At 36.1% G+C, this 21,486-nt stretch overlaps 1 protein-coding gene across 2 annotated transcripts in view; it reads right to left on the minus strand.

Annotated features, from left to right (window-relative positions):
* LOC129257220 (dynein axonemal heavy chain 6-like) overlaps positions 1 to 21,486 on the minus strand; it is a 62,860-nt gene that overhangs the window by 12,398 nt on the left and 28,976 nt on the right. For both annotated transcript variants that reach the window (XM_054895501.2, XM_054895499.2), the window contains exons 38-64: positions 21,122 to 21,253; positions 20,577 to 20,748; positions 20,125 to 20,420; positions 19,838 to 19,917; positions 19,275 to 19,506; positions 18,434 to 18,802; positions 17,802 to 17,956; positions 17,260 to 17,440; positions 16,405 to 16,640; positions 15,699 to 15,861; positions 15,316 to 15,398; positions 14,784 to 15,021; positions 14,395 to 14,565; positions 10,684 to 10,815; positions 9,982 to 10,167; positions 8,961 to 9,133; positions 8,317 to 8,497; positions 6,354 to 6,533; positions 5,737 to 5,843; positions 4,448 to 4,574; positions 3,829 to 3,975; positions 3,379 to 3,555; positions 2,859 to 3,143; positions 2,318 to 2,558; positions 1,829 to 1,929; positions 1,400 to 1,504; positions 844 to 958 (exon numbers count right to left, since the gene is read on the minus strand). In XM_054895501.2, coding sequence (XP_054751476.2) covers positions 844 to 958; positions 1,400 to 1,504; positions 1,829 to 1,929; positions 2,318 to 2,558; positions 2,859 to 3,143; positions 3,379 to 3,555; positions 3,829 to 3,975; positions 4,448 to 4,574; positions 5,737 to 5,843; positions 6,354 to 6,533; positions 8,317 to 8,497; positions 8,961 to 9,133; positions 9,982 to 10,167; positions 10,684 to 10,815; positions 14,395 to 14,565; positions 14,784 to 15,021; positions 15,316 to 15,398; positions 15,699 to 15,861; positions 16,405 to 16,640; positions 17,260 to 17,440; positions 17,802 to 17,956; positions 18,434 to 18,802; positions 19,275 to 19,506; positions 19,838 to 19,917; positions 20,125 to 20,420; positions 20,577 to 20,748; positions 21,122 to 21,253 — 4,765 coding nt within the window. The remainder of the gene's footprint in view (positions 1 to 843; positions 959 to 1,399; positions 1,505 to 1,828; positions 1,930 to 2,317; positions 2,559 to 2,858; positions 3,144 to 3,378; positions 3,556 to 3,828; positions 3,976 to 4,447; positions 4,575 to 5,736; positions 5,844 to 6,353; positions 6,534 to 8,316; positions 8,498 to 8,960; positions 9,134 to 9,981; positions 10,168 to 10,683; positions 10,816 to 14,394; positions 14,566 to 14,783; positions 15,022 to 15,315; positions 15,399 to 15,698; positions 15,862 to 16,404; positions 16,641 to 17,259; positions 17,441 to 17,801; positions 17,957 to 18,433; positions 18,803 to 19,274; positions 19,507 to 19,837; positions 19,918 to 20,124; positions 20,421 to 20,576; positions 20,749 to 21,121; positions 21,254 to 21,486) is intronic.

Consider the following 21,486-nt stretch of genomic DNA (forward strand, 5'->3'; position numbering starts at 1 on the left):
GAGGCGAAAAGCGAACTGAATCACTATGACCTGCAGGTCTCTCCTCCCGATATAACTGATTGGGGGGAATGCAGGTGGACCACTACACCAGGGTTTCCCCCTACTCTTATACGAATAGTGCAGTGGGTTCTTAACGTGCAAAGGTGGTTACTCTCCTCTACACGGGGCCTCCATTTAACGTCCTATCCGAGGGACAGAGTGTTTTCCATTGTAACATAGCCTGCATCTATGAAACATGGGAGAGACGTTTACACACAACGCACTGGCTTCAGTCATCCGCCCGGGGTGGACTCGAACCCACGATCTTTGGTTCGACGGGCAGACGCGTTACTGACTGAGCCAACACCGCTCGACTGCAGAAGGGTAAGATGAAAATATGTCACTGTGACCTTGACCTTTGGACCCAAAAATCACTAGGCTTCCTGGGACCCATGCTGGTATCATACATACCAAATTATATGAGCCTAGGTTAAGTTAAACTGAAGTTATCGCGTTTACAAGGAAAAGTTAACGGACGGACAAACGGACGGACGGGCGTACAAAAATGAAGAGATTACACCATGTTAAAGTGATTTGATTTATTTTATTATAAAGTGAAGACTAGGGATAGTGCCAGGCTATTTTGATAAGAGTAGATGACCCAATTTTGACATGATTTTATATTTGAGTAATTTCTTCCTTTTTCTTTCTTTCTTTACAACTTGGCCCAAATGGGAAGGGCTCCACCCAATTGCCTCCACCCCCATTAATGCTGCCCAAGGGGGAATCAATCTACCCAAGCAGAGTTGCATTAAAATCTATCCTTCTAGAGGTAACAATAAAATAATAGCAATTATTTTTTACCTGACTCTGAGTATTTGTAATTTTCTTCTAAGGTGTAAGGAGCAAAGAATCTCCTAAGGATGGTCCTGAGACACCTCTGATCCCAAGCATCGGTTACCCGACCTCCATAGGTGATCTATCAGGAGATTAAAAAGACATTATGCTTGCATCAGTAAACTCAGAAAGAATGAGAACAAGAAATCAGTCTACAGCAACCATACTGTTACAAGGTAATTGAAGCATTATGACCAGAAATCTGTATTAGAAAATCAAATGCAACTAAAAACATCAATAGTAAGTCCCTAATGCGCACTTCTGATTGGTTAAAAGTAAAATTCAATTCAAATATCAACTGTGAAGGAAAGGTGGGGGTCACAAGATGAGGTGATCTTAGACATCTAAGGTCATGTAGTACTGTCCACCCATTACAACATCCTAATCCACAGATCTTGTTCTGTACTAAGCAATTAGAATAAATTTCATCTTATCAATACAACAGTGGGGGTGAACATCATGCATAATTCCTTGTTTAGGATCTGACAGCAATGGGAAAATATGATTGTATGACTATTATTACCTCTCCAGTGATGTAGATGAGTGCATCCCAAGGTATCTCACCATCTGCAAGGAACATCTTCAGATTCTCCAAGGCACATTCTCTATCACTCTCATTGAACTCGTACTGAAATATCACATAAACAAATGATTCTCTAATTTAAGAAGCACACAACTATTTTTTTTTAAATATCTCATAAAATAAGGACAAAGGTGTCATTATCAAATGCCTATTATCGAATATTGACAGTTGGATTGTCCCAAGACTTGGCAAGTTTGAATAAAGATCTTTTAGTGGAAGAAGAAAAGAATGGTATTGTGTAGAAGTAACGAATTATCTGTTGGATTTAGAATCACGAAGATGTCATTGGATCAATAAAATACATCTCATTGGTTTATACTTGAAGAAGAACACAATAAATGAGACAATAATGAAGAAATGGAACTGTACCTTGATATTCCAACCAAGAGGACCAAACTTTTTCCGCTCCTGGATGATAGCATGGAAAAGACAGATGCCAAAGATCATCTTCCTCCACGACATTCCCAGGACTGAAAAAAAAGTGAAAATCAAATTAGAATTATACTTAACTACATATAAAGTTCCTTGACAAAAAACCCCCCAAAACAAACAAAACTTCAGAATCCTATTAAGCATTCAATTTGAGAAGTATTATTCATAATATTAAAATAATAAAGAATCATATTCCTATTATATATTTTATCTCACACCAATTATCTAAAATGTTCAACAAAAAATGAATGAAATTTTTTTAAAAAGTACAAATAAAATTTAGGTTTACCAATGTTAGGCATTTTAAAATCAATGAATAAAACAAAACGTTTACAAAAGAAACTTTGCAGGTAAAGAGCGCACCTAATCATATCAATCTTATGAATGACAACATTGGTAAACTAAAAAAAAAGCCTCAAAACTCACTGTGCTCTTCAAAGTCTTGTGCAGTCATCTCTGAGAAGGCTCTTCTTATGTTAGACCTCAGGCCTTTGGGAGGCTCATTGGTAACCTTGACACTGTTCTGCAGGACAGAGACTGGGAACTTGTTTGTTGGCATGGAACTCAGGTAGAGACGGAAATCTTCATGGATCTCAGCTCCTGGCTCACCAAAAGCCTTGATAATCTCTTCTAGGCTCAACATCCATGATGCAGCTAAATGGCAATTCTGAAGAAAAGATTAATGGAGTATAAAGATATCAATGTTTATCAAACTACAATGATAGAGAGAAAATATTGAAGCCAATATACCTCTTAATCATGATAGCACAGTGGCATTCAGACATGCAATCAACCTCCACTGGTGACTGACTGATAGCACTATCCACTGCAAGTGACGATAATATCTGAAAGTTGGGTATGCTTAATTTTTTTTTTAATCATCCCTTCACAAGTGTCAAATTCTTGATCAGGAAGGTCTGTCAATAAGAACCTGCCAAATTACTGCCGCTCCATGAGATTTGCTTACCTGAAGGAAGACCCAGTCTCCATTCTTGACAGCTGCATCAATCAGCTTCTCAGCTACAGGACCTTGGCCCTGGCCTAGAGATATAGCCTGGATGTGGTCCAAGTAGTTCCTCTCCTTGGCAAACCTCTGGAATGCTCCCATTGGATCAGAACCAGTACTCAGGATGAAGACAAGGGGTGTGGATGGGGTCATGTCGGTGTACAGGGTAGCCAGGTCCACAGGTGGACTCTCTACAAAGGTCTTGCCCAAGTTTTCACTCACAAAGTCTGTGACACAGAACACAACCTGTTCAAGAAAGGAAACAAGAGATGGGAATAAGAGATGGGAATAAGAGAGTGAATGAACATCTGACTTGTTTAAAATGGCAAAGTTCGTAATTCAATGACATCAAAATTTGAATTAAATAAAAATGCAATTTTCAAGTTATCCAGAGATACAAATTTCACAGACAGGCAAAGTGTCAGATTGCAATGACTATAAACAAAAACAATCTTCATACTTTCATGAAAATAGAACTTACACTCTCTTCCTTGAAGCATTTGACCATTATGAGTTTCTGGAAGCTGGTCAGTCTTTCTTCATAGTGACCCTTGATTTTACCGTCATCCTGTTGCTGTTCTTCTTCCCCTTCTTGAGGAGGGACCCATGGGGGCGGGTCAGGTCCGTAACCCTCCCATGTCTCTGGGTTAGGTCTCACCTGTTTGACAAAAAAATACATGTTGTTTACATGGAATCCATATTCATCATTATTTCACACAAGTTATGGAGATATCTAAGGAAACTCAAGATATCAATCACCTAAGTCATATGCCTTGATAAATAAAAAAAAAGAAAACAGATGAAAATGAAGATGACATAACCAGGATGTACATAATCTAATCACACAGAACTCAGATCTTTAAAAATATTTTTTTTAGTTATGTTTTTTAAGAATAGATGATTTTACCACTGGGTATTTTAACCTCCTTACCTCCATCCTTCCCAATTTACAGAAGATAGGTGCAGCAACAACTTCCTTCATCAAGCCTTTGAATGCTGGGATAGAGTCATCCAGGTCACAGCATGAGTTCCACACAGCATCCGTCAACCATGGAATATCAGGCTTTGGTGGTCTTTTCTATAAAACCAAAAGAACATTAACAAATTGTATTCCATGCAAGATTGCACATGCTGATATAGCATTCACCTACAGCTTATATTAAGTTTTGGTAAATTCAAAGATGATTCATTATCAATTTTTGAATTCATTGATACATAAAATGAAAGACTACAACACAAATCATCTGAAAAATGCAAGCTAAAATCTGATACAAAGGGGTAAAATCTTTCCATTAATTTGTCTGAATTCTAACAGTATGTGCCCAAAATTTCCAGACTTTGATCTTTCTACATGTATATAGCTATCTGATAGGATAACTGTATCTACAAGATATATGTTTGGCCATCCATGATACATCAGTTACTAAACTAGACTATTATAAATAAATGATGTCATTTATTTTTTAACAAAAACATTTTACATGTTTTAATACTCTGCAAAATGTTGTATCGAGTTAACCAAAGCCTAACCACTGATCTACACCACTTACCTTGTCCATGCCAGCGACACCACGTAGGAAGAAATTCCATTCTTCATTAGTCACCTTTCCATCCTGTCTCATGATGTCAATACACAGCATGAAGGAAAATACCAGCTTATGAACCTCAAACAGACCCCTGCAAAATAATAAAGTTGGCAAATTATTATCAGTAATGTATATTTCTGCCTTTATAGAACATTTAATGATGATCATATTATACTACTTCTACATGGTCTCAATAAGCCAGTTCATGGTTAGCTCATGATCAACTTTTCTCAAATGACCTTTGTGATTTTTCATTAGGATAAGCACTATCATTTTCAAATGTAGATGTTGCGTAAGCTTTACCGGTAGAGTATTCAAATTCTAAGAACAAAAGGCATTGTATAGACCAGGTGACTAGAATAGTACATCAGGGATAAAGTTTGGAAATCTGTTTTATTGTCTGCTTTTGGCACATTTGACTATTGTTTAGGCTACTGTCAAATACCAGTGATTATGAAGGCTCTATTTATTACTCTTCAGCTTGGATGTGATAAAATGAATATTTTGCAAGGAATACATGAATAATCATCAAATCACAAATGCCTATGTCAGTGAATTTGAAAGCCACCGTCATGGCTTATCTCAATTGACCTTTTTCTGCTCCTGCGCAGTTTACAACCGTGAACAGGCTTATACATCAGCCACACCTGTAAGTGTTTTTTTTTCCTGATATTGTACATGATTTTGAGGCCCATATAGTAAAGGCTTACCATCAAGGTAACTTTCTTTAGTAGTTACCATAAGGAACAATTTTGGTTTAATGCAAGTCTTTATAAAAGGACACTTAGCATATCTACCCTACACATCATACATATTATTCACTCGAAGGGGCATTGCCTTTCCCATTGTACTGGTTTCCACTTTTTGTCAGCTGGGTGGAGGGCGCCAATTCTGGATTCAACACCTTGCCAGAGCATACTTATGCATTCGTGAGGCAAAAACTTGGAACACTTGGCATACAGTCCCACATCATAGGTCATCAATTACCCCCATTACATCTCTAGGCTACTTTACAGTGTTAACAGGAAAGCAAATATACCAAAATATTTATGATTAAATATTGAAGGGGTGTTGCAAGAAACTTATTTGTAATTAATCACAAATTACAAATATAGCAAGTGATCATACTTTCTGTTGGAAGAAAGCCAGCAACCAATTAGATATTTGCAAGAGTTATGATTGACTTGTGGAATCAAATTGCATTTGATTGCAAGTTTATATCAATGTCCCCTTCTATGGATACAGGCACGTACCTGGAGACATTGGTGTAGACCTGGATTGTTGTCTGGCGGAGTAAAATCTTTAACCTCTCTTGAAGGTCACTGTTCTTCTCACTGTTCTCTATACACAGGTTGAAGAGCTAAATATAACAAAAAAAATAATGTACAACGAATCATATATTGTAAAGCCCCTAATAATACTGACACAATTGAAAGCCAGATAGTGAAACAAATACCCTTCAAAATTGTGATTAAATGTTAAACGGTAAATGTCTAAACATTCACTAATCCAGTTTAAAACCTTACTTTTGCAAGATACAAAATACCCATAAATACACTCTTCAGGAAATACATTTCAAAACATGAACATAAGACCTTGAAATCAATTTTCTGGTCTGAATTCATAGAGGGATTTGGCCTTAAAGATGGTTCAACCCCAATCTAGGTATTTTACTTACACAAAAATAAACATTTAGAATAAAACAGTGCCCAGTTGTGTACCTAAAAAGTATTTACTATAAGATCCAATTTAGGTTATTGTAAACTTCTTGAACATATAGGACAAATTAAGTGTGTTTCACTTTTTACCAATAGCATGGTAATGAATACTGGATAAATTCAAATGAGGTAAGCTTAGAAGTAGTACTTACATTCTTGAAATACTTGAGAGAGAACTGGTACATGGGATCAATCTCTGCTAGTGAGGCCACCACAAAGTACATAACTGATCCTCTAGAGGCTACCACTCTGTATTTCTCTCTGGCCACAGTGATTTTCTCCTCTGTCTGTTCTGCTTCCTCCAAACGCTTGGTGATCACACCAGATGTTACCTGTTTGAAGAAACCAAGGGAAAACAATGAAACATTGAAGAGTTTCTGGGTGGAATTAGCAACAGAGTTCGTAAATAGAAATACACGTGGAGAATTTCTATTCCTTTATATACCTCCATCTATATGCTTTCGTCGTCAGATAAATATTCAAAAGAGATCAACCATGTATCAGACAATAATTGTTCATCTGCCAGCAATGGAAATTTTTAAGGACATGGACCTCTGTTAACATAAACAAGTGGAATGCCTCTGGCGGTCTCACCTGCATCACGCGATTCAATATAGTAGCAGTGCTGACTTTAAAAACTACTATAAAATAATTATTCACAAAAAACACCATTCATATAATGATATAATACTACGTTCATTGACATTTGACCTTGATCATGTGACCTAAAACTTGTCAGTGATACTTGATTACCCCTATATCCACATTTTATACACTATATCTATAAACTTTGAAAGTTAGGACAGCAATCTAATGATTACCTCTAAAATGGCCAAAGTTCAATGAACTTAAATGACCTTTGACATTGGTCATGTGACCTGAAACTTTGACGGGATCTTCAAAGATACTTGATTACTCTTATGTCCAAGTTTCATGAATCAGATCCATAAAATTTCAAAGTTATGATGGTAATTCAACAGATACCCCCAACTTGGCCAAAGTTCATTGACCTTTGACGTTGGTCATGTGACCTGAAATTCGCAAAGGATGTTCAGTGATACTTGATTACTCTTATGTCCAAATTTTATGAACTAGACCAATAAACTATCAAAGTTATGATGGTAATTCGACAAATACCCCCAACTTGGCCAAAGTTCATTGACCTTTGACCTTGGTAATGTGACCTGAAATGCACACAGGATGTTCAGTGATACTTGATTACTCTTATGTCCAAGTTTTGTGAACTAGACCAATAAACTTTGAAAGTTATGACAGCAATCTAATGATTACCTCTAAAATGGCCAAAGTTCAATGAACTTAAATGACCTTTGACATTGGTCATGTGACCTGAAATTCGCAAAGGATGTTCAGTGATACTTGATTACTCTTATGTCTAAGTTTCATGAATCAGATCCATAAAATTCCAAAGTTATGATGGTAATTCAACAGATACCCCCCATATTGCCAAAGTTCATTGACCTTTGACCTTGATCATGTGACCTGAAACTCACACAGGATGTTCAATGATACTTGATTACTCTTATGTCCAAGTTTCATGAATCAGATCCATACACTTTCGAAGTTATGATGGTAATTCAACAGATACCCCCCATTATGGCTAAAGTTCATTGCCTTTGACCTTGGTCATGTGACCTGAAATGTGCACAGGATGTTCAGTGATACTTGATTACTCTTATGTCCAAGTTTTGTGAACTAGACCAATAAATTTTCAAAGTTATGATGGTAATTCAACAAATACCCCCAATTTGGCCAAAGTTCATTGACCCTAAATGACCTTTGACCTTGGTCAAGTGACCTGAAACTCAGGCAGGATGTTCAGTAATACTTGATTAACCTTATGGCCAAGTTTCATGAACTAGGTCTATATACTTTCTAAGTTATGCTGTCATTTAAAAAACTTAACCTTCGGTTAAGATTTGGTGTTGACGCCGCCGCCGCCGCCATCGGAAAAGCGGCGCCTATAGTCTCACTGCTATGCAGGTGAGACAAAAGCTAGTAAACTTTTCAACCCATTTAAAGCTTTTCTCATAACTACGTCGTCATGCATGCAAGTTTTTCATATTCAAAACATTGTAACTGAGTAATTCAATATACCTTGGATTCATTGAGAGTATTGATGAGTTCTTCATTGTCTAGGATGTTACCCTCAGATTCAAAGAGCAGCTTCAATATCCTATCCTCAATTGCTTTGAGTTGGTTCTTATCAGCGTTGATCCTCACGATCAACTGATTTCGCTGCTCCTCAAGATCAGGTCGCTCCAGACGCACAACATCACTGACAAAGACAATGGGAAGAAAAGTCAGAACAGCTGCCAAGACTCTAAGAATGGCCTAGTAACAATGAATATTACCCTCTCCAACTACATTTCAAACTTACAATGTGAATTATGAGCTTGGTGAATGAAAACATGTATCTTTTGAGACATAATTATAGATATCAACTCTACAAATCCATATGTATATCTGTGTGAATTTGATGTCGAATATAGCTACTCTCAACAAGCAAATGAGGGTTCCATATTACACATAATCAGAACTGATTAACATCAATCTTACCTGTGTGATTAACCCTTTGAACATGATTTTATTTGATTCCAGTATAATACATATTTCCATAGATCCAAGCTCATGTTAGGTATAGGGCTCAATGGATTATAAATATAGAAGGCATATTGTGTCTCACCCAAAAGGCACATGAGTTGACACCAACAAAAAATAATTTAGAATAGCATTCTTACCTAAGCAGCTGATCTTCAAGACCAGACTTGGTGACAGTAAAATTGATGATGGTAACCTTGATACAGATCTCAGGTAGGTAGTGAGGATTGGCCATCTTGGTTGTCATGTAGAAACGGAAATTCTTGTCATAGTCAATGTCACTGTCTCCGAGGCGAATCAGGAGACGACCGCCCTGCATAGAACACCATGAAAAATGATAGTAATAATCATGATAGTGGCTTCTTAAGTAGTGCCTGTACATGACCCAATTAAATAATTATCATGCTTCCTTGAAAAAATATTGCAAATTTAACAGTAAGGTGTCATAGTGATATACTTTTCCCTTTTGAAGGTCCTGGACACCTCTCTGCATGAGAGGTGAAAGAGAATTTTCATATTGTTTTAAAAGTTTGTACTATTTCTTAATGACATCATACATGTAAATGGTCCTACAGAGATTACCCCTTGAGTGTAATTCTGACTCTACTGTAACCTTAGCCTTTATCCTGATTACATTAGATGGTTTAATAACTGGGATCCTACACTGATCCTTATTTTGATCATCACACAAATCACTTTGCGGTTATTAACAGAGAAATGTTCATTGATGTTCAAACAATGCACACCAATGAGGACATGAATTAAAATGACCCACAAAAATAGACATTTGGGACAGTTCTAACAGGCTTGAGGCAATAGCTGAGTATATTTGGACAGTTTATGTGGGACTCAGTATCAATACTATAATGAAGACAATGAAAACTTATGTTTATTACTTGTTTTATACAATGAATGATGTGAATATTTGTTATCAGATAAATCACCTGTCATAATATTTTATTTACTAACTAGGGGAAATAAATGCCTGGTCATGTGTAAACTCAAAAAATTGATTAAGATCAATTTTATCCATCTTATTTGTTTCATACAATCTTGGAAAAATAGACCGACACGGAATTCCCACCTTACACAGGCTATGATCAAGGTATGTATTACCAATTGCAACTTCTGAGAGCAGTTGTGAAATGAACTGAATCATACCTGAACAAATGTTTGCTTAAGAAGGATGGGCTCCAATGCAGGATCCAGCGTCTCAGCCAGATCTTCAAGGAGTACAGGGAGACCTACACGTACAGCATTCTCCAATGTGCGTAGGAAGTTTTGATCAGTCAGCTTGATGACCTTCAAACCATTCTTGGCTTCTCGGTTACGAATCCAGCGATTAGCCTGAAAAACAAGGTTGCATGGCTCTAAAGTAAAGATTTATCTCAGATATTTATCATTATGAGACACACGCTGACTAATTTTCATTCTGTCAATCAAAATTGTGTATGTATATGCCCATGGGCTGGACCATCCTGAAATGGCTCATCACAACTTTTCCAGGTTAACAGTCTGCACAAAAAAACAATGCATGTGCTCTCAAAGTATCACTGTGAAAGTAGTTCACAAAGTGTTGTAAAAATTAAGAGAAAGGTCAAAGTCAGATATAAAATAAGAAGATCAATAATTGATGTAATTGCCCCCAAAGCACCCTTTTACTAGCATTACAGAGAAGTCCATGGAATCCAATTTTATTTTATTCACAGCTATACTCTCACACTGATACAAATTTCCAATTCTGTAAATACTGTTGCCATTTCATAGTCATTACTGTATACTTTTGGAGAAGCACTGTCAAAATGTAAAAAAAAAGTGTCCCTAGTATATATTCTTAGGTTCATTTTTGAAGCATTTCCTCACCTGTTCTTGTGGATCAATCATAAGGGGCCACCGGCGCCCTCTTGTGACAAGAATAGCATTCTCTGTTGATACAGCATCCCTAGGAAGACCATCAGCATTCCATTGACGAATCTCAAAGGGATCGGCCAAAACCTGCCAAAAAGGAAAAATCATTGACTTATTCTGTCATGCTCCTGGGCTTAGAATTTATTATTAGACAGAATTTCAATGGTAATAAATATGACATAATACTTTCTATGACATTCAAACTGTTTTTCCCCCACAACAATGTCAACTACTAATTATAGCTCTAACAATGAATAAACTAGCACATCAATGATGTGGAGCTCATCCGGCATCTCGCAACGAAACTTAACACAATTTTAATTTTAGCCCAGTTGACACTGTAGACAGTGAATTATATTGGTGACATAAATCGAGGAAATAGAATTGAAATTGATGAAGAAATGACATAGAAGCATTTTTTGTGATCTATGAATACATTTCATATAAATTAAGCATAAATAATTTTCTAGTAAAATTTCTTAACTCTGTGTAGAACCTTGGTGAACCTCATTAACTCTCAGATGGAACAAAAATAATCAAAATCAATCAACAAATAAATAAGTATTTTTTGTGAGTTTTGAAAATATATGAATAAATGAGCATATTGAATGAGTTTCAAAATTCTGTGTTGAAATTTTGTATCACCACCTCGAGCTATCATATAAAGCAAACAAAATTTAAATTGATCAACAAATGAAGAAGAAAAACATTTTTTGTGATTTATGAATAAGTTTTGAATAACTTAGCATAAATAATTTCCTAGACAAAATTTCAAAATTTTGTGTACAAGTTTGGTGAACCTCATGCAGCTCTACCAGATGGAAGAAAAAAAAAATCAAAATCGGTCAACAAATAAAGAAGAAGAGGCATTTTCTGTGATTTATGAATACATTTTGCATAAATTAGCATAATTAATCTTCTACTGAAAATTTCAAATTTCTGTGTAAAAGTTTGGTGAACCTCATGAAGCTCTACCAAATGGAAGAGAAAAAAAAATTAAAATCGGTCAACAAATAAAGAAGAAGCATTTTATGTGAATTTTTAAAAATATGCATAAATTTCGCATAAAAATTGTTCTAGTCAGAATTTCAAAATTCTGTGTAGAAGTTTTGTGGACCTCATGAAGCTCTACCAGATGGAAGCAAAAAATTTAAAAATCGGTCAACAAATAAAGAAGGAGAAGCATTTTTTGTGAATTTTGAAAAATTCCCATAAATTAGCATATTTAATGAGTTTCAAATTCTGTGTAGAAGTTTTGAGTCCCCCACCTAGTGCTATCATACAAAGGAAACAGAATTGAAATCGGACTTGAAATGGCGAAGAGGAATTTTGAAATTTTGGACGGACGACAGACGACGGACGCAGAGCTGCCAACCTTGTGCAAGCAAAAAAAGGAATCATTATGGCCAAAAAAAGGAATTTCCAACAAAAAAAAGGAATGTGTTAAAACGAACCTTAAAACGACATGCGACAAACATCCAATGCAAAAAGTATGTATGCAGTGAACAATTAAAAAAAAGTTAATCTCTAGGCCTAGTCTGGGCTAAGTAACGGAGCGTTACAAATTGGCCCCTTATTTTAACTAAGTCAGTAGCAGGGCTTGAATTAAGAATTGAGAGGGGCAAGGCCATTTTCAAATGGGCACTTTCAGCTTGGGGCAACCGGCAAAGTGGCCTTGGATGCCCCAAAATTTCAAGGGGTATCAAGGCCATTCTAAAGGACATGAAGGCCACTTTTATTCTAGTCAAATGGGCACCTAGGCAAATTTTTCTAAAAATGACAAGTAGGCCTTTCATTTTGTAGTGCAACCTACTCCGGCACTTATCAAAGTGAAGATCTGTCGAGAAAAAATTCTTTCAGGGGCACCAAAATCAGTTCTGGTGAACATTTTTAGGGCCCCATTTTTCTGGGGCTTCCTTTCCACTTCTAAAATAATTAATTGTTTTATGTTGAGTTTCCTGACAAAACTACCAAATTGTAGACTAAGAGAAATATAAAAAAAAGGTTGACATCAATTCAGACTTCTCTTCCCAAGTAACATTGTTTTTGCCAAACAGTACCCTTTAAAATTAAAGTGTCATAAAATGGAAGTGTACATGTAACATTCCACAAATATAGAAAAATTATTCATAAATCAATCTAATCTAAAATTCAAATAGATCTATAGATAAGTTGAAATCATTCCACAAAAGTCCCATCGTAAATCACTTCACGATGTGCACAGCTCAGCCTCAATCACACTGCACGCACACTCAATCATCCCCAGCAGTGACGGCACTATAGAGCAGACATCTAGGCCGCCAGAACCGGGGAAGAAATCTTCCCATTCCTGCTAAACTGAATGCTAAAGTGCCGACTTTTTTAATGAATTCCAAAGGCAGTAGGACATCTCTCTAGTATAAATCATGTGAAACTATCAATAAATGTTGAATATCACCCAGAATTATTACTTCAAGGGACAATGAAGAGCTTTCCAGGTCTTTTCAAAGCCGAATTCATCGTATTTGTTTGATACGATTACGAGTTGATGAAAATTAACCAGACAGTACCGTTATCCGAAGGGAATTGATATTAATCAATTCAAGAAAATAGCCTCAAAATTTCATTTCTTTATCACAACAATTAATTTTAAAGTATATGAAAAATATCTTTTGATGATTCAATCTTTAATATATATGATGAGTATTTTTGTAAAATTTTGCAAATGGAATAATAATTTCCCTCAAACCTCCAAATCCCCCTCCATTACAAATGGACTCTTCTCTTACTACATTTGGGAATTACCCTACCCAATTCATCGTACTCCTCGCTCGCTCTGCGCTGCAAGAACAAACGTTGGCTCGATCACCTGAAGAGTGTTGGCCCGTGCGTAAAGACAACGTATTAGCAGTAACGTTAGATCTAAATTCTGAAATCTAATTTTCGGATCGTTTTTTTGTACATAAAACATCACTTTATAGGAAAGAAATTACATGCAAATTTAAGATAAAATATATAAAATTCAGAAATATTGTACCTTAGACCGCAGTTACTGTTATTTCCTTTCAAATGATGATCAAAACATAATCATCCTCGATCCTTTCGTTTGTCATCGTAAGTTGCCATCTTGGATGACGTCATCATCCTTCCAGACGTATTTACCAGTCGCTATACATCGCGATTCGTACCATGCATGCCGCTCGCATATTCAACTAACGTATATGTACGTGCACGCTATCAAATTATTAAAGTGCGTTGGAAAACCGGCTGGCAGGCGACTACGCACGCGCAAATACCAGGCTCATCTCGGGCTCAACCACTGAACTAGAAATACGTATTTCTAGTTCAGTGGGCTCAACACGCACTCCACATACATACAATTATGTACACACATTATCAAAATTGTCAAAAAACGGAATTTGAAAAGAAAAACCATAATGCCGTAATTTGAATGAAAAAACGTAATGATTACGGCAAAAACGTAATGGTTGGCAGCTCTGCGGACGCCACGCCACGGCATAAGCTCATCTGGCCCTTCGGGCCGGATGAGCTAAAAATACAAGATTTTAGTCTAAGTCCCTGAACAGAATAATTATAATTGCTGGCACAAAAATCTGTATTAAAGAAACTACAATAAAAGCATCTTACAATAAGAAGAGAAGAAGAGAAAACATATTGAATACAAACCTTGATTAGAGTTAAGTCATCTGTTACTGGTATGTCCAGTTCTTTACACCTTTCTGTCCAATAGTTGACAAGCTCCACACGGTAAGAGCTGGTGAAGGCACCATAGTATGCAACACATGCGGCAGCCACAAACACATTGCCAACAACATTACCAATCTCTTTGTTGAATTCCTATGAAATAAAAACAGTGATCAATGCAGTGTTATTTCCCTTCAATAAAAAAGAACCAAGGTATATGAAAATGACAAATAAAGCAATTAAATGTCAATGCCTGTCTACTGGAATAAGTTCAATGGATCACATGAAATATTTTCTTCTCTTCTTTGAATAAACTCCATGTTGTCACTTTCCCACCTATAAAATCTTCCTACATCGCTGATCATCCATACCTTGACTGTTTCTTCCCAACGTCCTTGTTCATCTCCCAAAGCAGTGGTCAGTTTACCAGCTCTCTTCAATCTTGCAGCTGTCTGAGCCATGTTCTTGGCAAGTGTTTCTTTCTCATTTACACTGTGGTCATAGGAGGCTTGCAGTTCTGCAATCTGGGCTTCAACATCGGCCAGCTTCTTCTGCTTCTCTGCTAACACAGACATGGTAGCTGCCAATTCTGACTCGGCTTCAGCCAGTCTGTAATGACAAATAATGAATTAAGTTGAATCAAGGGAATTCAATCACGAACAGAAGGCAGTGGATTGATGGCAAAGTCATATAAATACTTGTAACAATGACACTTTTTAGCTAGGTACACAGTATTTAGATTGTAGAAGGATCATTACAACATATCATATCATGGAGAACCTGGTGATAGAGATGCTTCCAAGCAAAAGTGGCTACATTGGGTATAAAGACAAAACAAACAATTACTCTTTATTATCAAGATGAATACACCCATAATGACTTTGACAGTTCATACAGACTTACTTTTGCTTCTTAGGTTCAACAGTTTTGAAGACTTTGGCATATAGATCCATAGCTCTCACCCACATGCACATAGATTTGCAGGCCTGTAAGGTTTGAAAAAGAAAGATTATCATGAAAGCAACATCTACTAACCAGATGTTTACCACTTACTAGAAAATTTAAAATATGAACAAACATGGCTTGAAATATTCAAAGGTTAATTAAGGACATTTTGAATACATACATGTCTTATAAATTAATTCTAGTTCAGTATATGTTCAGAAAATCATACAGTCAAATGTTAGTGAATCATCATTGCCCTCAGCCAATAAAATCAAACAAATAAATGTTAGTAATAAAGCGAATGACCACTTATCACTGTGATAGATGATCAATTTACATACCTTGGATGTTTTTTCAACAACTTCAGGTACAAACTTGGGATTTTCGATGTATTTCTTAAGCTTTCTGAGAAGAGAGTCTGCAATATTTTCCTTGTCATATTCCATTAATTTCTTCAAGAAAGTTGGATCTCCCAACAACCCCTTAGCCGTGGGCCAGTCAGGTCTGCAAGGGAATAAAAAAAATCATAACAACTATCTGATAACCCAACAAACTAATCATACAGTTATCACTAGATTTTTTTCTCTGACCATTTCATTAAAAAATCATGAAATAATTTCATGAGTTTTATTGTTACCAATGCTGTGCTTGGAGCCTTGTCATAATTTTCAAAAGAACGATGGTTCCTCCCACACTGATAATTTCCTTAAAATACTTTATCTATGTTTAGCATAGATAAGAGTGTCACCTTGATTAAAGATACTGTGGTGCTAAAAAGTTAGTGAACCCCAGGAGAAAATACCCTCCTTCATGCTATGTGCTGAATGTAAACAACAATGCTACAATGTCCGGAGAGCCCAGAGAAATAAACTTCATTGAATGTAATATTTTATCACCTGACTTCACAATTAATTATCTAAAACATGGAAGAACACTTTTGAATATGTTCATTTTCTGGTGGGATTCATTAACTTTTACCATTTCTGTCTTGTGGAATGGAAATTTGCAAATCATTATAAGCATAAGCTCATAAACTGTGTGACTCACTTGACTCCAAGCAAGATGCATATAGTCTCCATGACGGTCATAACCATGTCAGGTGGTTTATTGAACACTTTCAACTCAGCTACATCACTCTTATCTAGGGAATCTAGAGCTTTGTTGGCAGATTCCAGAGCGGGTAGAGCCTCATCAAGGTCTCGCTGGGCATCATCAGCAATGGCCTGGGTTTCTTCTGCCTTCACTTTGGCTGTGGCTTCATCATCAAGAACAACTTTTCTCACCTATAAGGGAAGAACAATATTTGATTCTTCAGACTGCTTGTACCCCATTTCTTTTGTTTTTCTGTGAAATAAGTTAGCAGTAGTTCAAAGAAACAATACAGAAGCTTCAAATGCATGCCAAATACGCACATCAATACATATCACAAAAAAAATCAAGTTATGTTTCACATCATAAATATACAGAAGTATTCTTAGAGGGTCTTTCTATTGGGATTTAACAAAAAGGGTTAGATTCTTAATCTCTCTTTATATGGAATTGATTGATAATTCAACTTGACAAGCTCAGTCGTAGTCTGAATAAGGAATACATACATGTGAGGGACAATGTATCATGAATATGTAGCAGACCTCATTTCTAAATTTGCTGTTGAATTTGTACAACAGAATAACTATTTTCACTTAGAGGAGCCACTTTAACTTTTATTAGCTGTTCTTCCATTGGGCCCTGTACAACATACAGTTCATACAATTCAATATTTTCATCCTTCTCTAATATAATATCCTGGGGACTGAACCTATGAGCTCCTGTGCATGAGGCTGTTGAAGTATCACTGAGCTACCAGGTCCAGTTAAGATGCTAAACATACAACAAGAAAATGCATTCAATCCAACCCCCTACCTGATCAGCTTTCTCTTGATCGACAGCAAGTTTCTCCATAAGAAGTTCTGTATCGGCAGATTTCTTCTTCAGTTCAGGTTCAAGGGCTGTAAGCTCAATCTCCATGTCAGCTACAAGATCATTGGTCTCTAACAGCTTTCCTAGACCATTCTTCACACGATCTCTTGCATTCACCAATTGTCTAGAAAAAGATAATCAATGTAAAAAAATAGACACATATCAATGGCTAACAAGTTATATGCAAGTAAAAATACAAATCAATAATAACTCAAAGAATAAGGTTTCTACACTTTTCAAAAATCATTTGGCCAATTCTTGAAAAAAATCATTAATCATACACCTTTGGCACGATATGTAATATTCATTGAACATTAACACACATCTCTATGTAGAAGTCCAATGACACACTCGCACATACACAGTTGAAATGAAATGCACTTTCTCATCTACAGGCTCAAAGATTCTTGTCTTCTATTCACACTATGTGCGATGGGTTTCGACTGACACTTTATTAAATTTTCATATGATACCATAAGCCTTACCTTCTCTTTTCAGACAGCATGGAGAAATAGAGATTGATAAGTTCTAAGTAGCTAGTAGGAGTGGTGTAATATCTTCTCCTAAGCTCATTGTAGTACCGTTCAGCCATGTTGCTTACACTTGTATGAATTTCTACACACATCTCTGCAACTTTCTCCTGTAAAGGGCATTAAAGATAAAATGGTGTTAATTTTGCCATGATTATCTGCACGATGCAGATCTAATTATACACAGGTAGTATGCTAAACTATTTAACCTCGAACAGTAAGTTACTGCTTCTACTTAATATGCCTTCTCAAGGTAGGTGGTGTTCATTGATAAATGAAAAATTAAATTGTTTATAAATTATTAAATTACTAACTTTGGTCTTGAAATGAAAACAGTCATTTCTCCTTCTTTATCTATTTTTTTTTACAAACAAGGCTAACTGAACAAAATGACTATGATTTACTTGGAATAAAAATGATATATATATTTATTCAACAATTAAGATAAAGGAAAGTAGGGAAGCATTGTTCATCACTTCTTTCAATACAAACTTCATTTTTTCACAAATGAATACAATTTCTACCTAAATATAACAGTATATATATATATAACTTCTATATATAAAATATCAACAAACAGAACTGACCTTTAGATCATCACGTCCAAAGTCCATGTTCTCAAAGAAGGTTTTGGATACAGAGAGCAAGGCTTCCTTGGGCCACTCTACAAACCAGTCAATGGTACAACAATTGACCAAGGACGGGAACATACGGCATCTTGCTCTGAAGGAATCGCCAACAGGACTCATACAAAGCACAATATGGAGATTCTTGCGCACACGGCTGATAAAGAAATTGTAGATTTCTTCCCTATTGCCTTCTGGGATTCCCAATTCTTTGGCAGCTGGTCGGCAGCCAATGATAACCCTCTCATACTCCTCAGGCTCAAAGAGATTGGGCACCTCTCCAGAATTGAGGATGTTGTTGATGTCTTCAAGAAACTCTTCAACTACAATCTAGTAAGAGAGTTTTGATAATTGGATTAATTAAGAATTCATTTCATTTACAGTCTAAAATTTATGAGACTTAAATACTTCCCCCCCCCCCCATTTACTTTTGCACTACACTGGTAGAACAGAAACAAACACTTTTTTGTTCTGAATAATTCTCTAATAATTCGCCCATGGGAGACAGAATTGCAGTCAAATGCAACTATGAATATCAAAGATGTTTTGATTTTCAATTAATCAGCATTTATTTCTGACTTGTGTTTAATTGAGTTGTGTTTAAAAGTGAATCTTTCTGCAACAGGCTCAAGGAAGTCTTGAAAGAGGTTTTATCACTTCCAGTCTCTCACCTACAGTTATCAACAAATACAATACTAGAATTAAAAATTGGATATTATGATATTCTTAAGAAGGAATTATTGCTAGCATAAGATATATATATATTCACAAACATACATGTACAATAATTGATTAACAATACCTGTGTGTCTGTGAAGAGGAAGACAGTATTATCATTGTTTACTCCAGCCATGGTGTATAGCTTCTTCAGATCTTCATGGAAGGAGTCATAGCTGTACCCACGAGAAAGCTCAATCTGAAAACACTTGTAGCCACAGATATGGGAGGCTAATCTTGTCAAGGACTGCTTACCAGTACCACCAACACCTACCAGGAGAGCATTACCACGCTCCTGACGGATGATACGAATGATCCTACAGATGAAAGAACGTTTATATTTAGATTTTCATCAAAGATATAGTTTTCATACTTGAATACAAACCATAATAAAGCATGATTATATTTATACACATCGGTAAATAATTAGAGAGAGAGGGTGAACAGCATGGATTCTATACTAATGATTCAATCAAACGTTAACATAACAATTTTCTCAGATATAAAGTAACATTATCTGCATATGGCTATTCAAGAAATTCTATGCAGATAATTGTAGAAGCTTTGGAAATATGAATCAGAGATATTATGGTGTCATGGAGAGAAACCTAAGCAAAGCAAAGAAGAATAATTTGCAGCATAGATTACCTGGCAATGTGCTGGACAGCATCCAAAAAGAAGACCAATTTCATTTCCTTTGATGAACTCATGTTGAAATCATCCAGATACTGGTAGGGTAGAAAAAGAAATACAAACAGCTCATTGGTCAATTTCAATAAATTATCAACACACTAAAAAAATCAACATAATGCAAATTGTATTATTTTCATCAAAAACAAATTCAAAGTATTGTTGAAATATATTCGTATTGTTTTTAGCTATTTTGTGAGCAAATCAGCGAAGAACATGAGAAGTAAGAGATATTGAATACTCACATCACCCAATACATTCTTGAGTTTGTTGAGATCCATAATGTCTTCATAGAGTCTGTCGGCTTCCTCAGCACCCACTTTCATAAAGTCACCAAAGATGATGGGCTTGGTAACAAACGTCTCAGGGTCAATGTTCTGACTAAAATGCTTGCTAGCCATCTCCGACATGATCTCATTGAAGTATTTCTTATCCTCATTGTTGATGAGACGATCGTGGAAGACACGCTGGCATTCGTGGCTGAAGATGCGGAAGATGGCTACTTGGTCACGGATGATGCCAGGGTCTGCCTGCAGAACTCCTATAGGAAGATAAAAACGGTAGAAGAATAATTAGCTTTGACATCTGTTGGGTAGTGTTTACAATATGTTTGTAAGCATCAGCAGATATGACAGATTAAAGTCAAAGGAAACAATTGACACTATACATAATAGATGCTTTATAGACCAATGCTTACCCTGCACACATTTGGAGAGATCTCTAAGATTGAAGACATAGTGAGATTTAGCTGGTGTAGGTAGGAGATCTGTACTCATACGTCCATAGATCTCAACCGCTGCACCAACAATAGCATCAGCCTGCTCCTTCACAGCTTGAGGAAATTCAGCTAAGAAGCCATTGATGATAGACTACATTAAAAACAGATGAAGAAATTCAGAGTTATTTACAGAACACATAGCTGGATGCATAAATCTTGCACTAAATGGAAGGCCAAAAATTCTTATAACAAAAATTCACATCATAATGCTACACCATGTTGTAGTATAATGCAATATTTTGTGCTGTTGGACAAACTTCTTACTTGAACAATATACTGAACTACATTGTAAAACTATTCTCTAGTACACTGATTTTTATTGCCTACCATATGTATGACCTGAATTTATTAGAACCATTTCTTGCATCCATTAAGTAATAATTTTCAATTAATAAATCCATTTTTTTCAAACATTCTGTAAATGTAGCCATGCTTGCTGACATGTGACGACTGATGCTTCATACCTTGAAGATATGCTTGAGACTGTGATCTGATGCTGTAGGTACACACATCATACTGAAATGACGCATGAGACGAGGTGTGACAGGATTACGACCACCACCTGGTGGAGCACAGGCTGATGCCAGGGTCACATCCTGCACAAAGGGAACAACATATTTTATTAACACATGCTATTCATTGATGAAACAGATTTATCCAGATCAAGTTTCCGTTGGTTCAGTAGTATCCAATAGTGGTACGGAAGTGTACATGTAACATCCTAAGGTTTAAATTGAACAGTGTTTTCACAAACCATTGCAGTTTGAAATATGAATATGGATACAAGTCAAAAACGAAATTGATTTCATTGAGGGCTCATTGACAGCAT

This window comes from Lytechinus pictus, chromosome 3 (assembly GCF_037042905.1).
Source record: "Lytechinus pictus isolate F3 Inbred chromosome 3, Lp3.0, whole genome shotgun sequence".
In the NCBI taxonomy this organism is placed as follows: Eukaryota; Metazoa; Echinodermata; class Echinoidea; order Temnopleuroida; family Toxopneustidae; genus Lytechinus; species Lytechinus pictus.